The sequence below is a fragment of the Cherax quadricarinatus genome, chromosome 66 (assembly GCF_038502225.1).
Source record: "Cherax quadricarinatus isolate ZL_2023a chromosome 66, ASM3850222v1, whole genome shotgun sequence".
Classification (NCBI taxonomy): domain Eukaryota; kingdom Metazoa; phylum Arthropoda; class Malacostraca; order Decapoda; family Parastacidae; genus Cherax; species Cherax quadricarinatus.
The window spans coordinates 2871147-2897812 of NC_091357.1; the positions used below are offsets into that span (position 1 = coordinate 2871147).

The 26666-nt window shown below is 41.0% G+C and overlaps 1 protein-coding gene across 1 annotated transcript in view; it reads left to right on the plus strand.

Annotated features, from left to right (window-relative positions):
• Positions 1-26666, plus strand: part of LOC138854652 (uncharacterized) — a 65408-nt gene that overhangs the window by 12292 nt on the left and 26450 nt on the right. The window contains exons 2-3 of the mRNA XM_070099003.1: positions 7600-7818; positions 23856-24137. Coding sequence (XP_069955104.1) covers positions 7600-7818; positions 23856-24137 — 501 coding nt within the window. The remainder of the gene's footprint in view (positions 1-7599; positions 7819-23855; positions 24138-26666) is intronic.

Sequence of the window (26666 nt, forward strand, 5' to 3'; positions counted from 1 at the left end):
CCAGCCGTAAGTAGATGCTTGTCAAAACCGGGTGATACCCGGCTGGTACGGGTTGCTTCCTGGGGAAGAGGCTTAAAAGGACCCCAACAGAAACAAGCCATACACAAAAAAAAAAAAAAAACACACATAAAAGAGAGAAGCTTACGACGTTTCGGTCCGACTTGGACCATTTACAAAGTCATTTACAAGTCGGACCGAAATGTCGTCGTAAGCTTCTCTCTTTTATGTGCGGGTTTTTTTTTGTGTATCGTTCCATTTTGTATTCGTCTATTTGTTATTTTGCTATTAATAATAATAGTTGGTTGGTTGTGTACCAATTTTCTTTAATGAATGTCCCGTATAAATGATTAATATTTTCAATACTTGAAGAACACACTTCTTATTGATCGCAGTCAGGGTGTCAGCTATAAATTATTATTTCAACGATCGCTAAATACGAATTGGTCATTCTACTTTCATAGTGTTCTATCTTACTTTTAGTCTACGTGTAGCTTACTAAAAGGCTTTTGCTCCCGATGCTCAAGTTATAGTGTATTGTCACTCTTGCTGTGTATAGGTCAGGGAAGTTCCTCAACCTGTACTCCCTGGAACGCAGGCGAGAGAGATACATGATTATATACACTTGGAAAATCCTAGAGGGAATAGTACCAAACTTGCACACTAAAATCACTTCTTATGAAAGCAGAAGGCTCGGCAGACGATGCAACATCCCTCCCCCAATGAAAAGCAGGGGCGCCATTAGCACAATAAGAGACAACACAGTAAATGTCAGGGGCCCAAGACTGTTCAACTGCCTTAAGTATACATAAGGGGGATTATCAATAGACCCTTAGCTGTCTTCAAGATGGCGCTGGACAGGCACCTAAAGTCAGTACCTGACCAGCCGGAGCTGTGGTTCGTAGGTCGGGTTGCGTGCGGAATGCCCTCCAGGTAGACTCCAGGTATCAGATCTTACTCAACCGATATCTCCTTAATTACTATAATGGACTACCTGATAACTCAAGTGTCGTTAAGGTATCTCACAAAAATAGTGATCATGGACTTGCAAAATGGTATTCTATGTAGAAGACCATAATATATTGTGTAAGAAACTACAGGTATCTACCCAAGTTCCGTAGACTAGTTCAAGTCTTGAACATTAAAATGGTATGAAATACCGACAGATTGTTAGGTAAGACACATATGCAACAGTTAGGTATCTTTATTTCGAAACGTTTCGCCTACACAGTAGGCTTCTTCAGTCGAGTACAGAAAGGTTGATAGAAGCAGAAGATACTTGAAGACGATGTAATCAGTCCATCACCCTTAAAGTTTTGAGGTGGTCAGTCCCTCAGTCTGGAGAAGAGCATTGTTCCGTTGTCTGAAACAATATTGTTTCAGACAACGGAACAATGCTCTTCTCCAGACTGAGGGACTGACCACCTCAAAACTTTAAGGGTGATGGACTGATTACATCGTCTTCAAGTATCTTCTGCTTCTATCAACCTTTCTGTACTCGACTGAAGAAGCCTACTGTGTAGGCGAAACGTTTCGAAATAAAGATACCTAACTGTTGCATATGTGTCTTACCTAGTTCAAGTCTTGCCTGAGCTGCAGAAAATAAACTGGTCAGTGATACAAAATCAGAATTCCTGCCGAGAACGTATGTTGTTTCCCAAGGGAGCATTCTGGGTGCCCTACTGTTTCTGTGTTGGGAATAAATGGTTAAAAGACAACACGTTGATGAAACACTTGTGTAAAAACTGGATATTTTTTTATTCTGGAAACGTTTCGTCAGCCAGTGGCTTCTAAAGTTCAGTGAGACAAAGGTGGAAGATGAGTAGTAGTTTGAGGTAATCAGTCCCTCAGCCTGGAGTAGGTGTGTTCAGTCCAGTCGACTAATACCCAGGTATCTACTTACTGTATTCAACAAGGCACTGGAAACATTCCTTAGAGATTCTGGGTCATGGTGACGTGATAGCATGACGCAGTTTTTGCAGATTTGTTGGCTGCACATTAATGTTCTCAATCTCCCGATCCAACACATCCAAAATGTTTACGCCAAATTCTGAACCTACCCTCCGCATGTCGTAGCAGAAATTACGATTCAGACCAAACAACGTTTTTATAATTTTTAGCTGTCCAGTTTCGGTAAATCTCAGTTTCCTGTTCTCAGCTGACAGGAGTGGAACCTTATGTGGTCTGTCAATCATGGTCGAGGACGACAATGGGTAGGTGGCCGAGCGATGTATGCCCAGTTGGGTTTGTATCGTGCATCAGGCCACAATTCATATTCTGCGCCATGATGGTGCTGACATGTATAGGCCTACCAAGCAAAGCCCTTGGTGCCCTGCCTTGTTCTCACTCTCCCACCAGGCAGCTTAGAGTCAACAATCTTACTCCTCTCTCTTGCAGTTGGGCCTTGGCCCCTCTTGGCCGCCTTAACACACTGCCTGTCTACATGAACCCAGATAAAGCAAAGAAAACTCTGAAGAGTATCATTCATTCCCGCTACCAGATATACACACAATTCCACGATGCTGACCTCTCTGATTAACAAGGCTTTTTGCCCACTTTACTTCCAGTTACTGGATGTTTTGTGTTTTTTCACAGCATTCTATAGACTGTTGTGCGTAAAAACAATAGATAATAAGAGTATCTATTTCTACAAGTATATGTACAAGGTATACAGACCACAGCTGACATCAATGACATACTACTATATAGAAAGTCGCTTGTTATGCTGAGCATTTCGGGCAAATTAGGTCCATTTTGTCCCAGGATGCGACCCACACCAGTCGACTAACGCCCAGGTACCCATTTTACTGATGGATGAATATGGACAACCGGTGTAAGGAAACACACCCAATGTTTCCAACCTTCGCCGGGAATCGAACCCGAACCCTCACCATGTGAAGCGATAGCTTATGCCACCAGACCGCGGGCCACCATAAACAATATCCAACAATCACTCCACGATCAAAGTCACTTAGTTCACATTTCTTCCTTTTTCTGATATTTATTCTGAACCTCTTGGTCATGATCAGTGTTCGCATCGCTATTGGGCCGTGCGGACGTGCTGCGCAGTAGCTCCTGATTGAGTTGGCTTTTGCGCAGTGTTCGCATCGCTATTGGGCCGTGCGGACGTGCTGCGCAGTAGCTCCTGATTGAGTTGGCTTTTGCGCAGTGTTGACGTGTACTTGGCTCTGTGAAGACCTGTTTGCGCGCTCTCTAGAATTGAAGCAAGATGCCCTCCATCGAGCAACTTTACCAACAGCTTAAGGAAGAATTGAGGTTGGCGAATATGGAAATTCGGCGACTGACCGAGGAAAACAAAAAGATTCGGAGTAGTCCTCCTGTTTTGAGTCCTCAGGTCAAGAAGGGAAACTGGTCAGTGGCTGGACAGCAGGGAAAGAAGTTGACGATCAAGAAGACGAATGGAAAGGTAGAAACGATGAAGAAGAAAGAGACTGCCGTGGAAACTGTTGTGGAAACATCCAATACATTCTCAGTGCTACCCGACGAATGTGAGTCGAATACTGGGAACGTCACGACGAAAGACATTAAGGAAGGTACGAATATTGTTGTTGTTGGGGATAGCCAAGTTAGGTATATGGATAGGGCGTTCTGCTTGAAGGACAGGAGTAGGAGACAGAGAGTTTGCTTTCCTGGGGCTGGGATGGAGGATATTGTTAGCCGTCTGGATGACATCATGAGAGGTAATGGGAGCAATCCTATTATCTGTCTCAGTGCTGGAGGCAACGATGTTGGCAGACGTAGGAGTGAGGACCTGATTAGCAGGTATAGGTCAGCAATAGAAATAATTAGAAGTAAGGGTGGGAACCCTCTCATATGTGGTATTTTGCCAAGGAGGGGAGTTGGAAATGAATGGTTGTCCAGGGCAATTGGTGTCAATTGCTGGCTGGACAAATACTGTAAGGAAAATGCGGTAACATTCATCGACAACTGGGACCTCTTCTATGGCAGAAATGACATGTATGCTAGGGATGGGGTTCACTTATCTAGGTGTGGGGTGGGAGCACTGGCAACTGCAGTGGAGGGAGCAGTTAGGACTTTAAACTAGGAATAGTTAGTGGTATGGGTTTTGGCAGGAAAACAGTGAAGTCCCAGTGTAGTAATATTACGAGTTCTAGGGGAACTAGTAATAATAAGAACGAGATAGATATTGAAAAGCCAGGGACCTTGGGTGATAAGGACAGTAATAGGTTTAGTAGAAAAATAGAAATGAGCAGGAAGGGTAAAGAGAAAGGAGAGTCTTTCAATGTTTATTATGCTAATTGCCGTAGTGCTAGGAATAAGATGGACGAGTTGAGATTAGTTGCTAGTGTAGGTAACATTGATGTATTTGCCTTAACTGAGACGTGGTTTAATTCAAAAAGTCGGGACATGCCTGCGGAATGTCATATTCAGGGTTTTAAATTGTTCCAAGAAGATAGAAGTATTGGGAGGGGGGGGTGGGGTGGCATTGTATGTCCGAGATCGCTTGAACTGTTGCATAAAAACGGGTATTAAGTCTGAAGTAACACATACAGAGTCTGTTTGGATAGAATTTTCAGAGGGGCATGAAAAACTGATTTTAGGAGTGATATACCGTCCCCCAAACTTAGATAGGGACCAAGGGAAACTACTATGGGAGGAAATTGTTAAGGCCACAAGGCACGATAATGTAGTAATTCTAGGAGACTTTAACTTTAGTCATGTTGATTGGAATTTCTTGACTGGGAATTTAGAATCATACGACTTCTTAGAAGTATTTCAGGATTGTTTTTTGAAGCAGTTTGTGACAGAACCTACAAGGGGAAATAACCTGCTTGACTTAGTTATGGCAAACAATGAATCCCTTGTTAATAATTTAGAAATTTCAGAGGAACTGGGTGCTAGCGACCACAAATCAATTACATTTAGCATTGAATGGAAGTACGATAGTAGCGATAACTCAGTAACAGTCCCAGATTTTCGCTTAGCAGATTACGATGGGCTTAGAGAACACTTATCATCTGTTGACTGGGGTAACGAAGAGAGCTATCAATATGACAGTTTTCTGAACACTATACATGCTGCTCAAAGAGCGTTTATCCCATATAAAGAAATTAGATCAAATAGAAATGACCCAAAATGGATGAATAATAGGCTCAAATATCTACTAGGGCATAAGAAAGGAATTTATAGGCGTATCAAAAGAGGTGAGGGTCATCTTATGAATCAGTATATTGACATTAAGAGGGACATTAAAAAGGGGATAAGAAAAGCTAAAAGGGACTATGAAATTAAAGTTGCTAGGGATTCTAAAACTAACCCAAAAAGTTTTTTCCAGGTCTATAGAACAAAAGTTAGAGATAAGATAGGTCCCCTTAAAAATAACTATGGGCACCTTACTGACAAAGAGAATGAAATGTGCTTGATTTTAAATAATTATTTTCTCTCAGTTTTTACACAGGAAGACACTAACAATATTCCAGTAATTAATTTTTACAGTGGGCTAGAAGAAGATAAATTATGTAACATCACAGTCACTAGTGAGATGGTTGTGAAGCAGATAGACAGACTGAAGCAAAATAAGTCGCCGGGTCCTGATGAGGTTTTTTCAAGGGTTCTTAAGGAATGCAAAATGGAACTCTGTGAACCATTAACTAATATTTTTAATTTATCTCTTCAAACAGGTGTAGTGTCTGATATGTGGAAGATGGCTAATGTAACTCCTATTTTTAAAACAGGGGACAAGTCGTTACCGTCAAATTACCGCCCAATAAGCCTGACCTCAATTGTAGGCAAATTACTAGAGTCAATTATAGCTGAGATTATAAGAAGCCATCTCGATAAGCATAGCTTGATTAATGATACTCAGCATGGATTCACAAGAGGCCGGTCTTGTCTAACTAATTTATTAACTTTCTTCAGTAAAGCTTTTGAGGCTGTTGACCACAATAAAGAATTTGATATTATTTACTTAGATTTTAGTAAGGCTTTTGATAGAGTTCCGCACCATAGACTGTTAAAGAAAGTGGCAGCTCATGGCATTGGGGGAAAAGTGCTCTCGTGGATCGAGTCATGGCTCACTGACAGGAAGCAGAGAGTGTCCATAAATGGGGTTAAATCCGAGTGGGGATCTGTAACAAGTGGCGTTCCACAGGGATCAGTCTTGGGCCCGTTGTTGTTTATAATATATATCAATGATCTTGATGAGGGAATTACTAGTGATATGAGCAAATTCGCCGATGACACAAAGATAGGTAGGATAATTGATTCAAACGTAGATGTTATGGAACTTCAGGAGGATTTAAACAAACTCTATTCTTGGTCAGAAAAGTGGCAGATGCAGTTCAATGTAGATAAATGCAAGGTTCTGAAGCTTGGGAGTGCCCATAACCCTAGTACTTATAAGTTAAATGATGTAGAACTTAGCCATACAGATTGCGAAAAGGACTTGGGGGTTATGGTGAGCAGCAACCTTAAACCAAGACAGCAATGCCTAAGCGTACGTAATAAGGCAAATAGATTACTGGGATTTATATCAAGAAGTGTAAGCAACAGAAGTCCAGAGGTCATACTGCAGCTTTATACATCATTAGTAAGGCCTCACCTAGATTATGCAGCTCAGTTCTGGTCTCCGTATTACAAAATGGACATAAATTCGTTAGAAAACATTCAGCGTAGGATGACTAAATTAATACATAGCATTAGAAATCTTCCTTATGAAGAAAGATTGAAGACTCTTAAGTTACATTCACTTGTTAGACGAAGAATGAGGGGAGACCTGATCGAAGTGTATAAGTGGAAGATAGGTATTAATAAAGGGGATATTAATAAGGTCTTGAGGATGTCTCTCCAAGAGAGAACCCGCAGTAATGGATTTAAATTAGATAAGTTTAGATTTAGAAAGGACATAGGAAAGTATTGGTTTGGAAATAGGGTAGTTGATGAGTGGAACAGTCTACCTAGTTGGGTTATTGAGGCTGGGACTTTGGGTAGTTTCAAATCTAGGTTGGATAAGTACATGAGTGGGAGGGGTTGGATTTGAGTGGGACTTTCACATCAGAGCTTATTTCTTGGGTGGCATTGAAAATTGGGTTGGGCAAATGTTTTGTTAGTGGGATGAATTGTAAAGGACCTGCCTAGTATGGGCCAGCAGGCCTCCTGCAGTGTTCCTCCTTTCTTATGTTCTTATGTTCTTATGTTAATTCTTTTAGAGTCATCCATTATCACAGATTAACTTTACCTGGAGGAGTAACTACGTCAGAATATCACTGATCAAGAATTTTGCAGTGAATGTTTTGCTATTTACAGTCAAAATTCCAACTGTTTGAGATGACAGGTGTGGGTCTGGTGCAGGTGTGACTGAGACAGGTGTGGGTCTGGTGCAGGTGTGACTGAGACAGGTGTGGGTCTGGTGCAGGTGTGACTGAGACAGGTGTGGGTCTGGTGCAGGTGTGACTGAGACAGGTGTGGGTCTGGTGCAGGTGTGACTGAGACAGGTGTGGGTCTGGTGCAGGTGTGACTGAGACAGGTGTGGGTCTGGTGCAGGTGTGACAGACAGGTGTATGACTGAGACAGTTATTTCACTGGGGAAATTGTGATCTCCGACACATGTGTATATTACAGGAGACACATCTGCCTTGGTGGGACGGCGGACACTGCAGATGTAAAGGGAAAGTGTGTGTCCCTGAGGAGGCCGCTCTAAAAGTGTCCATGAAGGGAGTGGGCGGCACTTGTGGGCGGCGGTCCTGGACGGCGGGCGGCAAGCAGCGGGTGGTGTCTCTCTACTTGGACAGTGACATGCAAGACTACTACTGGATGGGACTCGAACAAATCATACGAGAGGTAAAGACCTTTGATTTCTCATTCAGTACCATTGGCTTTTCTACGGGAGGGAGAAGGTTGATTCGATGCTGGTGAAGGGATCTTGATGCAAGGAAATGACACTATCAAGGTATTGACAGTGACACTCCTTTTCCTTGGAATAAACCTGCTTACCATTCCTCCTGGTGCTATGACCCCAACGTGTCTAGAGCTCCCAATGAATATAAAATATAAAATTATAATGTCTGATCTGGTTTGATGATAAATTCAGCTGTTATACTGAGGTCTGTTTGCGAGATTTCGAGTAACTTCTTGTGTGTCTGCACTAGCGTCTCAGTTGCACAGGTCTCTGGCAGTAGATTTGAAAGTTACGAACTTGTATCCTTCGGCCACTTACCATGGGATGACTCGACCTGGGTAAATGAATGGAAAGTGAACCCAATCTCTCTGGAACTAACCCACAGACTCTCTCTTTGGAACTACCCACAGACCCACTCTCTCTCTGGAACTACCCACAGACCCACTCTCTCTCTGGAACTACCCACAGACCCACTCTCTCTCTGGAACTATCCACAGACCCACTCTCTCTCTGGAACTATCCACAGACCCACTCTCTCTCTGGAACTACCCACAGACCCACTCTCTCTCTGGAACTACCCACAGACCCACTCTCTCTCTGGAACTACCCACAGACCCACTCTCTCTCTGGAACTACCCACAGACCCTCTCTCTCTCCCCGTCTCTCTCTCTCTCTCTCTCTCTCTCTCTCTCTCTCTCTCTCTCTCCCCGTCTCTCTCTGTCTCTCCAATAAGAAATGCTTGGAACAGAAAACAAAAACTTAAGCAACAAGAAATGGAACACTTTATTAGTGGGTTAAACAGATCTAACACTAAGCCTAGCCTAGAAAAAAAATGGCTATGAAAAAGACTGACAATGTTGCTCTTGGAAATGCTGACCTCATAAATAACAAACAACTGGACCAAAACATCCAGACGTGAAAATTCTCCCATCTCATATTACAACAAATTTAGAGTATGCTTTTGAAGGTTGAAAGTCATTAATTTTACAAGTCAAAATGCTGATGAGAATGATTGCCTCTTCTTCATGAGTATGACTTAGCCACTGCATTAAATAAGTGTCGACCAACAGCCCTTGGAGATGACATAACTAAAGATATCCACAGAACTTTAGCGTGTTGCATCGATGGTGTCCTTATTATTTCCTGGACAAGTATCCTTAAACCGCAACAATCTGATAACATTTAAACCAGTTTCCTTAACTAGTTATCAATATACAATATTTGAAAGAACATTGCCTAAATTATACTATAGACTCAGCCAATATTCTCACCTTATCTCTGTAGTTTTATGAAAGGGAAAAAGTGTCCACACACTTCTAGTTTTACCACATTCCTTGATCTAATATCTGCATTTGATATCACAAACAAAATTGCTATCCTTCATGAATTAACCAAAATTCAATTGGATGATAGGTTATCTGTCAGAGTATTCTCTGTTTTCTACCAAGGTTTTAGAAGCGAACTAAAATGTCCGTAGGTACACCACAGGGAGAGCTTCTTAGTCCCATGCTATTTAATGTCCGGATTAATGCTCTCTTATGTGCTCTACATATCTCACCGAAACATACAGCTATAACGATGACATCATGATCCATACAACAGGCCAAAAAAAAAAAAAAAATACCATTCTTACCGTATTTAAAGTAACGTGAAATGAATACCATTCTTAATGTAGTTAACGTAATAGACTAGGCCTCGTCATATCTACATCTAAGACTAAGATACTGACAAGCAAATGGCATGCCCCACCTATGCGTTTGAAAGACGTAAACATAAGCTACGTTATATCTCATTTATATCTTGGGGTAGACGTATCCTAAAATAAATCCACCATGCCACAACTAATTAAAACATGCAAAACTAGGCTAAATACTCTGAGCTCTTGATTACATCCTCAAGTATGGAGATAAAGTAAGAATGAGAAGGATGTATGTAGCCTGCAGTAGGTCCTTAGCTAATTATGCTCCGCCCATGTTAATGTTAGCTGAGGAAAAAATCTCTCCGGCTCTTTGAGGTAATAAAAAGCGAAGTCCTAAGAATTATTCTAGGCTTTCCTAAAACAACGTAGGTCCTTAATATGAGGAATGAGCTTAGTGTTGCTATAATCTGTGATAGGATTATCGAGGTTAACACTGTACTTAGGATTATCGAGGTTAACACTGTACCTAGGATTATCGAGGTTAACACTGTACCTAGGATTATCGAGGTTAACACTGTACCTAGGATTATCGAGGTTAACACTGTACCTAGGATTATCGAGGTTAACACTGTACCTAGGATTATCGAGGTTAACACTGTACCTAGGATTATCGAGGTTAACACTGTACTTAGGATTATCGAGGTTAACACTGTACTTAGTATGAGAATGTTAAGACATAATTCAGTCACTGTCTAATAGTGAACACATCCCCTCCGGGGAGTTTCCGCAAGAGAGATGATGATGTTACCCTCCAGCCGGAGGGCCCAAGAAAGAAAACAGAAGAAAGATGAACGACACCCCCAACCGGGGGCCGCAGCCGGGTCACCATATGGAGAAAACCCGGGCTGGAAGTACCGGTAAACCTCTAATGAATGAATGAATGAAGTAAACACAGATCTAAATGGGCTTTGAAAGCATGAAATTATATTGTTTTGTAACCTGCACTAATTATATTTCTGTAAACAAGGGCATCTCGTCCTTCCATTTAATATCACATACCTGTAAGACCCTCCCAAGAAACTCATTACCAAGCCATTCCTTAAATCATTTGCAAAGTCATCTGCTCAAAAAGAAATTTCTCGCTTAACTGTTAGTGATAATATATCACAAATTATATACATTGATGGATCTAAGGAGGAGACTGCTGGCAGGGCTGCATCTGCTCTTGTTGCTACCTCCATAGTTAAGAACACCAGCAGTCATGTTGAGTTAGGCATAAGAATTAACAACTGGGTGTTTACATTGCAGACTGAATTGTTTGACATCCTAATAGCGCTAAAATTAACTGAAGCCAGATATAGATTCTCCAAAATCCTGCACTCTCTAGAAAGACGTAGAATTGGGGGGGATATGACTGAGGTGTATAAATGGAAGACAGGAGTAAATAAAGGGGATACAAATAGTGTGCTGAAAATATCTAGCCTAGACAGGACTCGCAGCAATGGTTTTAAGTTGGAAAAATTCAGATTCAGGAAGGATATAGGAAAGTACTGGTTTGGTAATAGAGTTGTGGATGAGTGGAACAAACTCCCGAGTACAGTTATAGAGGCCACAACGTTGTGTAGCTTTAAAAATAGGTTGGATAAATACATGAGTGGATGTGGGTGGGTGTGAGTTGGACCTGATAGCTTGTGCTACCAGGTCGGTTGCCGTGTTCCTCCCTTAAGTCAATGTGACCTGAAAATTGAGACACTTATGCAGCATATGGGAATCTTTATTCAGGAAACGTTTCGCCACACAGTGGCTTCATCAGTCCAATACAAAGAGGAAGGCGCAAGGAGAGGAGGAGTATGAGGTAATCAGTCCCTCAGCCTGGAGTCGATGTGTTCAGTCCATCAATCAAGATTGATGGACTGAACACATCGACTCCAGGCTGAGGGACTGATTACCTCATACTCCTCCTCTCCTTGCGCCTTCCTCTTTGTATTGGACTGATGAAGCCACTGTGTGGCGAAACGTTTCCTGAATAAAGATTCCCATATGCTGCATAAGTGTCTCAATTTTCAACTTGTCGGTTTTTCAAACCATTCATCACAATGTGACCTGACCTGACTAGGTTGGGTGCATTGGCTTAAGCCGGTAGGAGACTTGGACCTGCCTCGCATGGGCCAGTAGGCCTTCTGCAGTGTTCCTTCGTTCTCATGTTATGTTCAAAATCAGAGAGAGAGAGAGAGAGAGAGAGAGAGAGAGAGAGAGAGAGAGAGAGAGAGAGAGAGAGAGAGAATTATTGTAAACCTTTTAGGGGTTCTCATCACACGTTATAATATATACTCATGAAAGAAATCGTCATTGTTGGAACAAACAAAGATTTGTAATTGAGGTGTACAGACGAGGCTTCAACGTAACAACGTACAGGTTTGGTTAGGTAAGATTTGTCAGGAAACCTAAAAAAAAAAAAAATGTTTCCTGACGCGGGTCTTAGTCATATGATGACCCACCACAGAAGCTTTTGGTCGTCTGACTGAAGCCTTTCACTGGTTTACCAGTCCACCCCTACAAAAAAAAAAAAAAATCATATCGAGTCGGAGAAGAGGTCCAAACTCTTTGAAGTTTCTCTCTAACTGTGAAGTTCTCAGATGTTAGAGATTCTTTGCTCAAGTGGCAGTGATCACTGACTGCAGATTTAGACTGTTTAGTTGTTAGGTAAGACACATATGCAACAGTTAGGTATCTTTATTTTGAAACGTTTCGCCTACACAGTAGGCTTCTTCAGTCGAGTACAGAAAAGTTGATAGAAGCAGAAGATACTTGAAGACGATGTAATCAGTCCATCACCCTTAAAGTTTTGAGGTGGTCAGTCCCTCAGTCTGGAGAAGAGCATTGTTCCATATGGAACAATGTTCAGACTGTTTAGTTAGGGAAGACCGGTGTATAGTGATGTATCTACCCATATGAGATGCGGTGTTGAAAGTTACGTGCATTATAGCACGGGACACACACACACACACACACACACACACACACACACATACACACACACACACACACACAGGGTTAGTACCAGAACTGAAAGGAATGCAATACGTGTACTTTTGAGACTGATCACCTTGAAACTACTTCACGACAAAGGGACTGACCAATTTAAAACTACTTCAAGGCTTGGGGACTGACTGCCTTGAAACTACTACAAGACTGAAGAATTCACTACCTCAAAACTACTTCAAGGTTGGTGGACTGATCACATCATCTTTACCTTTTCAGTCATCTAATATCTCCACTTCTGCATTCAACTGCAGAATCGAAACATTTCCACTGTAAAGATTCCCAACCAGCTCAAGTACCTTCAAAGCCGTCATCACTGACATACAAAATCGTAATAACACGATTGTAAACGAATGACAACAAGTGGGGTTTAAACCCATGGCAGGTGAGTCCTGAAGGGACTTGATCTAGAGCGCACCACAGCCACTCTGGTGTGGGATTCACCTGTCAAAACCTCACTCGTGGTCACTGGGGCCTACGATAACCTCTTCCTAGTTCATAGAAATATAGCTAGTTAGACAAATCCTGTTACAGCCGGCTAGTTCAGTTGTCAGCGCACTGGGCAGTGAGTTTTAGGAATCACCTGACAAGGGTTCGAGTCCAACCTATTCTGTGATCAATAATAAAATCTGTACTTTTGTCAGCTGACACAGTCACAAAGCTTACAAGAATATCAGAATTCATTTATGAGCTAATCACACACTCCGAACAATAGCATTTGCACTGGTGATGTTACTGTCTCGCTCAACATTCACGGATGGCTGCACAAACACACCCTTGATTCTACAAGAGTCATCAATAACTACATCATCATTACTTTCCGGAACACGAGGCACAACAACACTCGAATGAATATCAGCTGCGAATGCCCCTGACAATCACAAGAGAAGACAGCTACTACTGAAGCCAGCAGCCATCGCAATTAAAGTCCCGGAGCCTTGATTTGTCTGTGCGTCCCCTGACTCCAGAGTCAAAGATGATCTAGCATCAGGTCTCCAGATGGGTAACGAAGCATTACCCTGCAGCGTTAGTGGCATCTCTGGGAACTGTGAACCTAATCGAACGTTGGGACTAGTTACCTAGTTCTACAGTCTTCACATTATATCTTTGCACTGATAGAGCCACTAGATATAGAAACGTTTACAAATAAAGATACCATAAATAATTATATAAAATATGAGAAATGGAACAAACGAAGAGGATAAAGAAAGAAAAAATGTAATAGCAATTAAACTTAAAAGTAAAATATGTGATGTAAATTGCTTAGAAAACCATTTCGCCAGCCAGTGGCTTCTTCAGTCCAATTCCAAGAAGAAAATTGGAAGGAGGAGGAGTTTGAGGTAATCAGTCCCCCAGTCTGGACTGAACACATCAATCTTCAGAACTAAAATCAATATACTAGCCCAACAAAAAGAGAAACTATAGAAAAGTTAAACTAGCTCGTTTACACTTCTTGAAATTAGGAGAACAAGCACTGAAGAATGATGAAAATTACAGCAACTTTCTCATCTAAACAAGAAATTGCGAGTTAGTGGTGATTAATCGTCAAAATTGCGAGTTAGTGGTGGTTAATCGTCAAAATTGCGAGTTAGTGGTGATTAATCGTCAAAATTGCGAGTTAGTGGTGATTAATCGTCAAAATTACGAGTTAGTGGTGATTAATCGTCAAAATTGTGAGTTAGTGGTGATTAATCGTCAAAATTGCGAGTTAGTGGTGATTAATCGTCAAAATTGCGAGTTAGTGGTGATTAATCGTCAAAATTGCGAGTTAGTGGTGATTAATCGTCAAAATTGCGAGTTAGTGGTGATTAATCGTCAAAATTGCGAGTTAGTGGTGATTAATCGTCAAAATTACGAGTTAGTGGTGATTAATCGTCAAAATTGCGAGTTAGTGGTGATTAATCGTCAAAATTGCGAGTTAGTGGTGATTAATCGTCAAAATTGCGAGTTAGTGGTGATTAATCGTCAAAATTGCGAGTTAGTGGTGATTAATCGTCAAAATTACGAGTTAGTGGTGATTAATCGTCAAAATTGCGAGTTAGTGGTGATTAATCGTCAAAATTGCGAGTTAGTGGTGATTAATCGTCAAAATTGCGAGTTAGTGGTGATTAATCGTCAAAATTGCGAGTTAGTGGTGATTAATCGTCAAAATTGCGAGTTAGTGGTGATTAATCGTCAAAATTGCGAGTTAGTGGTGATTAATCGTTAAAATTGCGCGTTAGTGATTAATCGTCAAAATTGCGCGTTAGTGGTGATTAATCGTCAAAATTGCGAGTTAGTGGTGATTAATCGTCAAAATTGCGAGTTAGTGGTGATTAATCGTCAAAATTGCGAGTTAGTGGTGATTAATCGTCAAAATTGCGAGTTGGTGGTGATTAATCGTCAAAATTGCGAGTTAGTGGTGATTAATCGTCAAAATTGCGAGTTAGTGGTGATTAATCGTCAAAATTGCGAGTTAGTGGTGATTAATCATCAAAATTGCGAGTTAGTGGTGATTAATCGTCAAAATTGCGAGTTAGTGGTGATTAATCGTCAAAATTGCGAGTTAGTGGTGATTAATCGTCAAAATTGCGCGTTAGTGGTGATTAATCGTCAAAATTGCGAGTTAGTGGTGATTAATCGTCAAAATTGCGAGTTAGTGGTGATTAATCGTCAAAATTGCGAGTTAGTGGTGATTAATCGTCAAAATTGCGAGTTAGTGGTGATTAATCGTCAAAATTGCGAGTTAGTGGTGATTAATCGTCAAAATTGCGCGTTAGTGGTGATTAATCGTCAAAATTGCGCGTTAGTGGTGATTAATCGTCAAAATTGCGCGTTAGTGGTGATTAATCGTCAAAATTGCGAGTTAGTGGTGATTAATCGTCAAAATTGCGAGTTAGTGGTGATTAATCGTCAAAATTGCGAGTTAGTGGTGATTAATCGTCAAAATTGCGAGTTAGTGGTGATTAATCGTCAAAATTGCGCGTTAGTGGTGATTAATCGTCAAAATTGCGAGTTAGTGGTGATTAATCGTCAAAATTGCGAGTTAGTGGTGATTAATCGTCAAAATTGCGCGTTAGTGGTGATTAATCGTCAAAATTGCGAGTTAGTGGTGATTAATCGTCAAAATTGCGAGTTAGTGGTGATTAATCGTCAAAATTGCGAGTTAGTGGTGATTAATCGTCAAAATTGCGAGTTAGTGGTGATTACTCGTCAAAATTGCGAGTTAGTGGTGATTAATCGTCAAAATTGCGAGTTAGTGGTGATTAATCGTCAAAATTGCGAGTTAGTGGTGATTAATCGTCAAAATTGCGAGTTAGTGGTGATTAATCGTCAAAATTGCGCGTTAGTGGTGATTAATCGTCAAAATTACGCGTTAGTGGTGATTAATCGTCAAAATTGCGAGTTAGTGGTGATTAATCGTCAAAATTGCGAGTTAGTGGTGATTAATCGTCAAAATTGCGCGTTAGTGGTGATTAATCGTCAAAATTGCGCGTTAGTGGTGATTAATCGTCAAAATTGCACGTTAGTGGTGATTAATCATCAAAATTGCATTTACACACGAGTCAGTAAAGAAATGTTGCACACAGAATTAATGGGCAAGCAAAGCGGTCTGACATTTTGCCTGGCCAAACAAATTACTCACAAGGGGTAAAATAATCTTGGAAAAAAAATACTGTAAAGTAAAAGGACACAAGTGCAACTAATGTGACATTTATTGTGGCAACGTTTCGCTCTCCAGGAGCTTTATCAAGCCATTACAAACTATACATGGACACAGAGGGTATATAAAGGCTCAGAGTGAGGTGAATACTAGTGAGGTACCATTTCGATGTTCACTAGTGGTAGTAGTAGTAGTAGTGGTGGTAGTGACAAAAGTAATACAATATGGTAGAGCAATTAATTCGTACATGAGTAAAAGGATATAAAAGCTATTACTTGGGTAACATAAAAATAGGTTGGACAAATATAGACTGGAATGAGGCAGCTTGTTTCAGTGTTCACTCTCTGTGCTTTGTGTAGTATAACAGGAGAGACTATGTGATGGCAGGGTTTACTGTTTTCAGGAGGATTCTTGCTAAGACTTCGGAGATGGTGAAGCTGCCGTTGTTTTGTTTAATTGTATTCGAAACAGCGATCAGTGCTGATTCGAGGCACTTGCGTGTGCGGAAATTAGTTTCTTTGATCACTAATTGGGCGTCTCTGAATTTCATGAGATGATTGGTGGAATTTCGGTGTTGTACACAGGCGTTTGTCCAACCTATTTTTATGTTACCCAAGTAATAGCTTTTATATCCTTTTGCTCATGTACGAATTAATTGCTCTACCATATTGTATTACTTTTGTCACTACCACTACTACTACTACTACTACTACTACCACCACTAGTGAACATCGAAATTGTGCCTCACTAGTATTGCACCTCACTCTGAGCCTTTATATACCCTCTGTGTCCATGTATTGTTTGTAATGGCTTGATAAAGCTCCTGGAGAGCGAAACGTTGCCACAATAAATGTCACATTAGTTGCACTTGTGTCCTTTTACTTTACATATTGTCGGTAATTCTACCAACTTTATTACAAAAAAATACTACTATTACTACTAATTCAGCGCTTTGATTATAATGTTACTACTACTAATAATAATCTTTATTTCTAGAAGTACATGATACAGTTATTACAGACTATGACGACATCACTGACGAACTATACAGAAAACTCCTTATTATGCAGATTATTATTATAATAAAGGGGGAATCGCTAAACCCGGAGGATTATACAGCGCCTGGGGGGGGGGGATGTGGAAGGCATTCAGGCTTAATTCGGGGAACTGGAGCACAGATCCAATTCCCTAAATCAAGAGCCCCTCACCAACATCAAGGAACCTTCCTTGAGAGGTTATTATGCAGAGCATTTCTGGCAACTTAGGTTATTCTTGTACCCCAGAATCAGGGCCGGAGCTACTCTGAAATTAATGAAGGTTAAGCTTCAGGGGCCCTAATCCTGGAGGGCCCCATATAGAACTTTAGTTCACATTGTTTAAAAAAAATTGAGTTTGCTGTATGAGAAAGTGCTGCGAAGGGGCCCCATAACAGTTCAAGCTTCTGGGCCCCAAAAATGTAGGTTTGACACTTCCCAGGATGCGACCCATAAACGTTGACTAAGATAATATTTCGTTCGGATTTTTAACCCCGGAGGGTTAGCCACCCAGGATAAGCCAAGAAAGTCAGTGCGTCATCGAGGTCTAACTTATTTCCATTGGGGTCCTCAATCTTGTCCCCCAGAATGCGACCCACACCAGTCGACTAACACCCAGGTACCTATTTGATGCTAGGTGAACAGGACAACAGGTATAAGGAAACGTGTCGAAATGTTTCCGGGAATCGAACCTGGGAAGCGGGAGCTTTAGCCACCAGGCCACCGGGCCACTAAGACCCAGGTATCTACTTACCTGGAGGTTACCTGGAGGTTATTCCGGGGATCAACGCCCCCGCGGCCCGGTCCATGACCAGGCCTCCCGATGGATCAGGGCCTGATCAACTAGGCTGTTACTGCTGGCCGCACGCAGTCCGACGCACGAGCCACAGCCCGGCTGATCCGGCACTGTTAGGTAAACATTAACAGCAGATGCACGCAAAGATACGTAACGTTTCACCCGTGCTGGGATCGAATCTCGGACCCACATTGTGTGAGCTGTGGACGCTACCAACCAAACCACCAGCACAACAACACGGGGTGAAAATAAATAATTATAAGGAAAATGGGGAAAAAATAATATCTCCACTCACAGTCCAGAGGAGGAATATGTTTTGGTATGAAAAATAAACATAGCGAGTCTCTTTCCTGCTTTCTATCAAGGGATACTCTTTCCTGCTTTCTATCAAGGGATACTCTTTCCTGCTATCAAGGGATACTCTTTCCTGCTATCAAGGGATACTCTTTCCTGCTTTCTATTAAGGGATACTCTTTCCTGCTCTCTATGAAGGGATACTCTTTACTGCTTTCTATCAAGGGATACTCTTTCCTGCTTTCTATCAAGGGATACTCTTTCCTGCTTTCTATCAAGGGATACTCTTTCCTGCTTTCTATCAAGGGATACTCTTTCCTGCTATCAAGGGATACTCTTTCCTGCTATCAAGGGATACTCTTTCCTGCTTTCTATCAAGGGATACTCTTTCCTGCTTTCTATCAAGGGATACTCTTTCCTGCTATCAAGGGATACTCTTTCCTGCTATCAAGGGATACTCTTTCCTGCTTTCTATTAAGGGATACTCTTTCCTGCTCTCTATGAAGGGATACTCTTTACTGCTTTCTATCAAGGGATACTCTTTCCTGCTTTCTATCAAGGGATACTCTTTCCTGCTTTCTATCAAGGGATACTCTTTCCTGCTTTCTATCAAGGGATACTCTTTCCTGCTATCAAGGGATACTCTTTCCTGCTATCAAGGGATACTCTTTCCTGCTTTCTATCAAGGGATACTCTTTCCTGCTTTCTATCAAGGGATACTCTTTCCTGCTATCAAGGGATACTCTTTCCTGCTATTAAGGGATACTCTTTCCTGCTTTCTATTAAGGGATACTCTTTCCTGCTCTCTATGAAGGGATACTCTTTCCTGCTTTCTATCAAGGGATACTCTTTCCTGCTTTCTATCAAGGGATACTCTTTCCTGCTTTCTATCAAGGGATACTCTTTCCTGCTTTCTATCAAGGGATACTCTTTCCTGCTTTCTATCAAGGGATACTCTTTCCTGCTTTCTATCAAGGGATACTCTTTCCTGCTTTCTATTAAGGGATACTCTTTCCTGCTTTCTATCAAGGGATACTATTTCCTGCTTTCTATCAAGGGATACTCTTTCCTGCTTTCTATTAAGGGATACTCTTTCCTGCTTTCTATCAAGGGATACTCTTTCCTGCTTTCTATTAAGGGATACTCTTTCCTGCTTTCTATCAAGGGATACTCTTTCCTGCTTTCTATCAAGGGATACTCTTTCCTGCTTTCTATCAAGGGATACTCTTTCCTGCTTTCTATCAAGGGATACTCTTTCCTGCTTTCTATGAAGGGATACTCTTTCCTGCTTTCTATTAAGGGATACTCTTTCCTGCTTTCTATCAAGGGATACTATTTCCTGCTTTCTATCAAGGGATACTCTTTCCTGCTTTCTATTAAGGGATACTCTTTCCTGCTTTCTATCAAGGGATACTCTTTCCTGCTTTCTATGAAGGGATACTCTTTCCTGCTTTCTATTAAGGGATACTCTTTCCTGCTTTCTATCAAGGGATACTCTTTCCTGCTTTCTATCAAGGGATACTCTTTCCTGCTTTCTATTAAGGGATACTCTTTCCTGCTCTCTATGAAGGGATACTCTTTCCTGCTTTCTATCAAGGGATACTCTTTCCTGCTTTCTATCAAGGGATACTCTTTCCTGCTTTCTATTAAGGGATACTCTTTCCTGCTTTCTATCAAGGGATACTCTTTCCTGCTTTCTACGAAGGGATACTCTTTCCTGCTTTCTATTAAGGGATACTCTTTCCTGCTTTCTATCAAGGGATACTCTTTCCTGCTTTCTATCAAGGGATACTCTTTCCTGCTTTCTACGAAGGGATACTCTTTCCTGCTTTCTATTAAGGGATACTCTTTCCTGCTTTCTATCAAGGGATACTATTTCCTGCTTTCTATCAAGGGATACTCTTTCCTGCTTTCAATCAAGGGATACTCTTTCCTATCAAGGGATACTCTTTCCTGCTTTATATCAAGGGATACTCTTTCCTGCTTTATATCAAGGGATACTCTTTCCTGCTTTCTATCAAGGGATACTATTTCCTGCTTTCTATCAAGGGATACTTTTTCCTGCTTTCTATCAAGGGATACTCTTTCCTATCAAGGGATACTCTTTCCTGCTTTATATCAAGGGATACTCTTTCCTGCTTTATATCAAGGGATACTCTTTCCTGCTTTATATCAAGGGATACTCTTTCCTGCTTTCTATCAAGGGATACTCTTTCCTGCTTTCTATCAAGGGATACTCTTTCCTGCTTTCTATCAAGGGATACTCTTTCCTATCAAGGGATACTCTTTCCTGCTTTATATCAAGGGATACTCTTTCCTGCTTTATATCAAGAGATACTCTTTCCTGCTTTCTATCAAGGGATACTCTTTCCTGCTTTCTATCAAGGGATACTCTTTCCTATCAAGGGATACTCTTTCCTGCTTTATATCAAGGGATACTCTTTCCTGCTTTATATCAAGGGATACTCTTTCCTGCTTTCTATCAAGGGATACTCTTTCCTGCTTTCTATCAAGGGATACTCTTTCCTGCTTTATATCAAGGGATACTCTTTCCTGCTATCAAGGGATACTCTTTCCTGCTTTCTATCAAGGGATACTCTTTCCTATCAAGGGATACTCTTTCCTGCTTTATATCAAGGGATACTCTTTCCTGCTTTCTATCAAGGGATACTCTTTCCTGCTTTCTATCAAGGGATACTCTTTCCTTTCTATCAAGGGATACTCTTTCCTGCTTTCTATCAAGGGATACTCTTTCCTATCAAGGGATACTCTTTCCTGCTTTATATCAAGGGATACTCTTTCCTGCTTTCTATGAAGGGATACTCTTTCCTGCTTTCTATCAAGGGATACTCTTTCCTGCTTTCTATCAAGGGATACTCTTTCCTATCAAGGGATACTCTTTCCTGCTTTATATCAAGGGATACTCTTTCCTGCTTTCTATGAAGGGATACTCTTTCCTGCTTTCTATCAAGGGATACTCTTTCCTGCTTTCTATCAAGGGATACTCTTTCCTATCAAGGGATACTCTTTCCTGCTTTATATCAAGGGATACTCTTTCCTGCTATCAAGGGATACTCTTTCCTGCTTTCTATCAACGGATACTATTTCCTGCTTTCTATCAAGGGATACCCTTTCCTGCTTTCTATCAAGGGATGCTATTTCCTGCTTTCTATCAAGGGATACTCTTTCCTGCTTTCTATCAAGGGATACTCTTTCCTGCTTTCTATCAAGGGATACTCTTTCCTGCTTTCTATCAAGGGATACTCTTTCCTGCTTTCTATCAAGGGATACTCTTTCCTGCTTTCTATCCAGGGATACTCTTTCCTGCTTTCTATCAAGGGATACTCTTTCCTGCTTTATATTAAGGGATACTCTTTCCTGCTCTCTATGAAGGGATACTCTTTCCTGCTTTCTATTAAGGGATACTCTTTCCTGCTCTCTATGAAGGGATACTCTTTCCTGCTTTCTATCAAGGGATACTCTTTCCTGCTTTCTATCAAGGGATACTCTTTCCTGCTTTCTATCAAGGGATACTCTTTCCTGCTTTCTATCAAGGGATACTCTTTCCTGCTTTCTATCATGGGATACTCTTTCCTGCTTTCTATCAAGGGATACTCTTTCCTGGTTTCTATCAAGGGATACTCTTTCCTGGTTTATGTCAAGGGATACACTTTCCTGGTTTCTGTCAAGGGATACGCTTTCCTGGTTTCTGTCAAGGGATACGCTTTCCTGGTTTCTGTCAAGGGATACTCTTTCCTGGTTTCTGTCAAGGGATACTCCTTCCTGGTTTCTATCAAGGGATACTCCTTCCTGGTTTCTATCAAGGGATAATCCTTCCTGGTTTCTATCAAGGGATACTTCTTCCTGGTTTCTATCAAGGCATACTCCTTCCTGGTTTCTATCAAGGCATATTCCTTCCTGGTTTCTATCAAGGTATACTCCTTCCTGATTTCTATCAAGGGATACTCCTTCCTGGTTTCTATCAAGGGATACTCCTTTCTGGTTTCTATCAAGGGATACTCCTTCCTGGTTTCTATCAAGGAATACTGTTTCCTGGTTTCTATCAAGGGATATTCTTTCCTGGTTTCTATCAAGGGATACTATTCCCTGCTTTCAAGGGATACCCTTTCCTGCTTTCTATCAAAGGATAGCCTTTCCTGCTTTCTATCAAGGGATACCCTTTCCTGCTTTCTATCAAAGGATACCATTTCCTGCTTTCTGTCAAGGGATAACCTTTCCTGCTTTCTATCAAGGGATACCTTTTCCTGCTTTCTATCAAAGGATACTCTTTCCTGCATTCTATCAAAGGATACCCTTTCCTGCTTTCTATCAAGGGATACCCTTTCCTGCTTTCTATCAAGGGATACTCTTTCCTGCTTTCTATCAAGGGATACCCTTTCCTGCTTTCTATCAAGGGATACCCTTTCCTGCTTTCTATCAAGGGATAACCTTTCCTGCTTTCTATCAAGGGATACCTTTTCCTGCTTTCTAATAAAGGATACCCTTTCCTGCTTTCTATCAAGGGATAACCTTTCTTGCTTTCTACCAAGGGATACCCTTTCCTGCTTTTTATCAAGGGATACCCTTTCCTGCTTTCTATCAAAGGATACCCTTTCCTGCTTTCTATCAAGGGATACCCTTTCCTGCTTTCTATCAAGGGATACCCTTTCCTGCTTTCTATCAAACAGTAAAGAATATCACTAGCATAAAAACTTACCTCCTCAGAGGCAGTATATTCACTAGTGTCCAATAGTGGTAATATATTAACAAAAATATAGGTAAGGATATATAGGAATAACAGCATCAGGCGTTAAAAGATAAACAAAGGAACAGCAGGAAAGTAACAAACACAGCAAGGAAACAGTGACACAGCGTAAACTGGATAAATAACTTAAATTGAATAATAAAACCCTCACCTGGAGAAATAATAAGTATATACTTTAATACACTCTCAGCTGCATACAGTATATATATATACATACATACATACATACATACCACACACACACATACATACATACATACCACACACACACATATACATACATACCTACATACCACACACACACACACATACATACATACATACCACACATACCACACACACACACACAGTCGGGGCCAGGAGCTGTGACTCGACCCCTGCAACCAACTAGGTGAGTACACACATGCACATATAATATGGCATGTGTTCGGGTTAAGGAGAAGCATGGGTGCCCAGTTTTTGGGGCATTTGTGGCCGAGTGGTGAAGAGCATCACGGCCGTCACAGCCACGCTGGTGGCACATTCGACTATAAAAACTTGCATTTGTGGTCACCGTGGTGGCCTATGCTAACCTTCCTATGGTGTATAGATATACCTAGTTGGATGAATCTTATTGTAGCCAGCTGACCCAGTGGCTAACTCGTCGGTCTTGAGTTTTATGACTCTCAGATCGCGGGTTCAAGCCCCGCCCGTGGTATGGTTTGTTTGCAATCGTGTCATTACGATTTCGTGACTCATGTATAAAATTCATTGTTCTTTTGTGGAGAATATTGTGTTTACCTCCAAGATGAGCAACAGTCTGACCCACCATCTACAGGTGGGTCTCATGTTCCCGGGGTGGGTTGTGCGCCTCTACGTAGAGCCCCACACCCACGCTGCCCACCTCTGCCCACTCCTGAGGCTCTACGCTCACTTCCATGTCTGTGACATCACCAACCTTCCTCCACCGCTGGGCAACATATCAGGAGTGCATCCCACCATGTGGCGCATCGCACCCCTGGGGGACCCACAGGTGACAGCACTCATGGTCCGGGACACAGACTCACAGGTCAGTAATTGAAGTTACGGTATATATTGTTAACCGTGTTGGCCTTTTTTTACTCCCAGAAGCAAAAGGTGACCTACAATTTAAACATTCAACATCACCCACACCACAGGCTCTGGTGGCCTGGTGGTTAACGCTCTCGCTTCACACGGTGAGGGCCTGGGTTCGATTCCCAGCCAGAGTAGAAACATTGGACGTGTTTCTTTCCACCTATTGTCTATGTTCCCCGTCAGTAAAATGGGTACCTGGGTGTTAGTCGACTGGTGTGGGTCGCATCCTGGGACACTGACCTAAGGAGGCCTGGTCACAGACCGGGCCGCGGGGGCGTTGACCCCCGGAACTCTCTCCAGATAAACATGTGTATCAGTGGTTTATGCAACACGGACAAGATGAATTACATGCATGTGCAACAGCTGGGTGCCTTGTAGACGCGACTCACGAAATCTTAATAACTCGGTACAGGGCATACCACGGGCGGGGATAGAACCCGCCTAGTTGGACGAATCTAAGCAAGATAACTAGTAACAAGATATCTATTAATATTACTTGTAACTACATATCGTGTTACTAGTAAAGTTACTAGTTAACCAGTACCATAACTAGCCACAAGATAACTAGTAACACGATAACTAATAATGTTACTAGAAGGATAACTAGGAACGTTACTTGTAACACGATAACGTTAATAGTAACAAGATAACTAGTAACGTTACTAGTAGCAAAATAACTAGTAACGTTACTCGTGACAAGATAACTAGTAACGTTACTAGTAGCAAAATAACTAGTAACTTTACTCGTGACAAGATAACTAGTAACAATATAACTAGTAACATTACTCGTGACAAGATAACTAGTAACGTTACTAGCCACAGAATAACTAGTAACGTTACTAGCAACAAGATAACTAGTAACATTACTAGCAACAAGATAACTAGTAACGTTACTAGCAACACGATAACTAGTAGCGTTACGAGTAACGAGATAACTAATAACGTTACTAGTAACGTTACTAGTACTAGATAACTAGTAACGTTACTCGTGACAAGATAACTAGTAACGTTACTATTAACAATATAACTAGTAACATTACTCGTGACAAGATAACTAGTAACATTACTCGTGACAAGATAACTAGTAACGTTACTATTAACAATATAACTAGTAACGTTACTCGTGACAAGATAACTAGTAACGTTACTCGTGACAAGATAACTAGTAACATTACTCGTGACAAGATAACTAGTAACATTACTCGTGACAAGATAACTAGTAACGTTACTCGTGACAAGATAACTAGTAACATTACTCGTGACAAGATAACTAGTAACATTACTCGTGACAAGATAACTAGTAACATTACTCGTGACAAGATAACTAGTAACGTTACTCGTGACAAGATAACTAGTAACATTACTCGTGACAAGATAACTAGTAACGTTACTCGTGACAAGATAACTAGTAACATTACTCGTGACAAGATAACTAGTAACATTACTCGTGACAAGATAACTAGTAACATTACTCGTGACAAGATAACTAGTAACGTTACTCGTGACAAGATAACTAGTAACGTTACTCGTGACAAGATAACTAGTAACGTTACTCGTGACAAGATAACTAGTAACATTACTCGTGACAAGATAACTAGTAACGTTACTCGTGACAAGATAACTAGTAACATTACTCGTGACAAGATAACTAGTAACATTACTCGTGACAAGATAACTAGTAACATTACTCGTGACAAGATAACTAGTAACATTACTCGTGACAAGATAACTAGTAACATTACTCGTGACAAGATAACTAGTAACGTTACTCGTGACAAGATAACTAGTAACATTACTCGTGACAAGATAACTAGTAACGTTACTCGTGACAAGATAACTAGTAACGTTACTCGTGACAAGATAACTAGTAACATTACTCGTGACAAGATAACTAGTAACATTACTCGTGACAAGATAACTAGTAACGTTACTCGTGACAAGATAACTAGTAACATTACTCGTGACAAGATAACTAGTAACATTACTCGTGACAAGATAACTAGTAACGTTACTCGTGACAAGATAACTAGTAACATTACTCGTGACAAGATAACTAGTAACATTACTCGTGACAAGATAACTAGTAACATTACTCGTGACAACTAGTAACGTTACAAGTAACAATTACGGACCTGTCATCATAACATTCCCTTTCAATATATTCAGTCACCTCTTGAAATAATTTTGATGGTTTTATAAATTTGGATAAAATATCGGCACTGTTATTAATTCACGTCTCCATTCATAAATCTGCGTTTATATAGACACACAAAGTTCCGGTAATTAATTTTGAGAGCCAATCACCATTGCTCCTGGAGGGCGAAACGTTGCTACAATAAAATTAGTTGCACATGTATCTTTTGCCTAACATATCAGAAATAGTTATAACTATTGCCGTAATTTTTAAAGGGGTGGATCGGTAAGCCAACGGAAGGCCTCGGTCAGATGACCAAAAGCTCCAAAGGCTGGTTATCTGAGACCC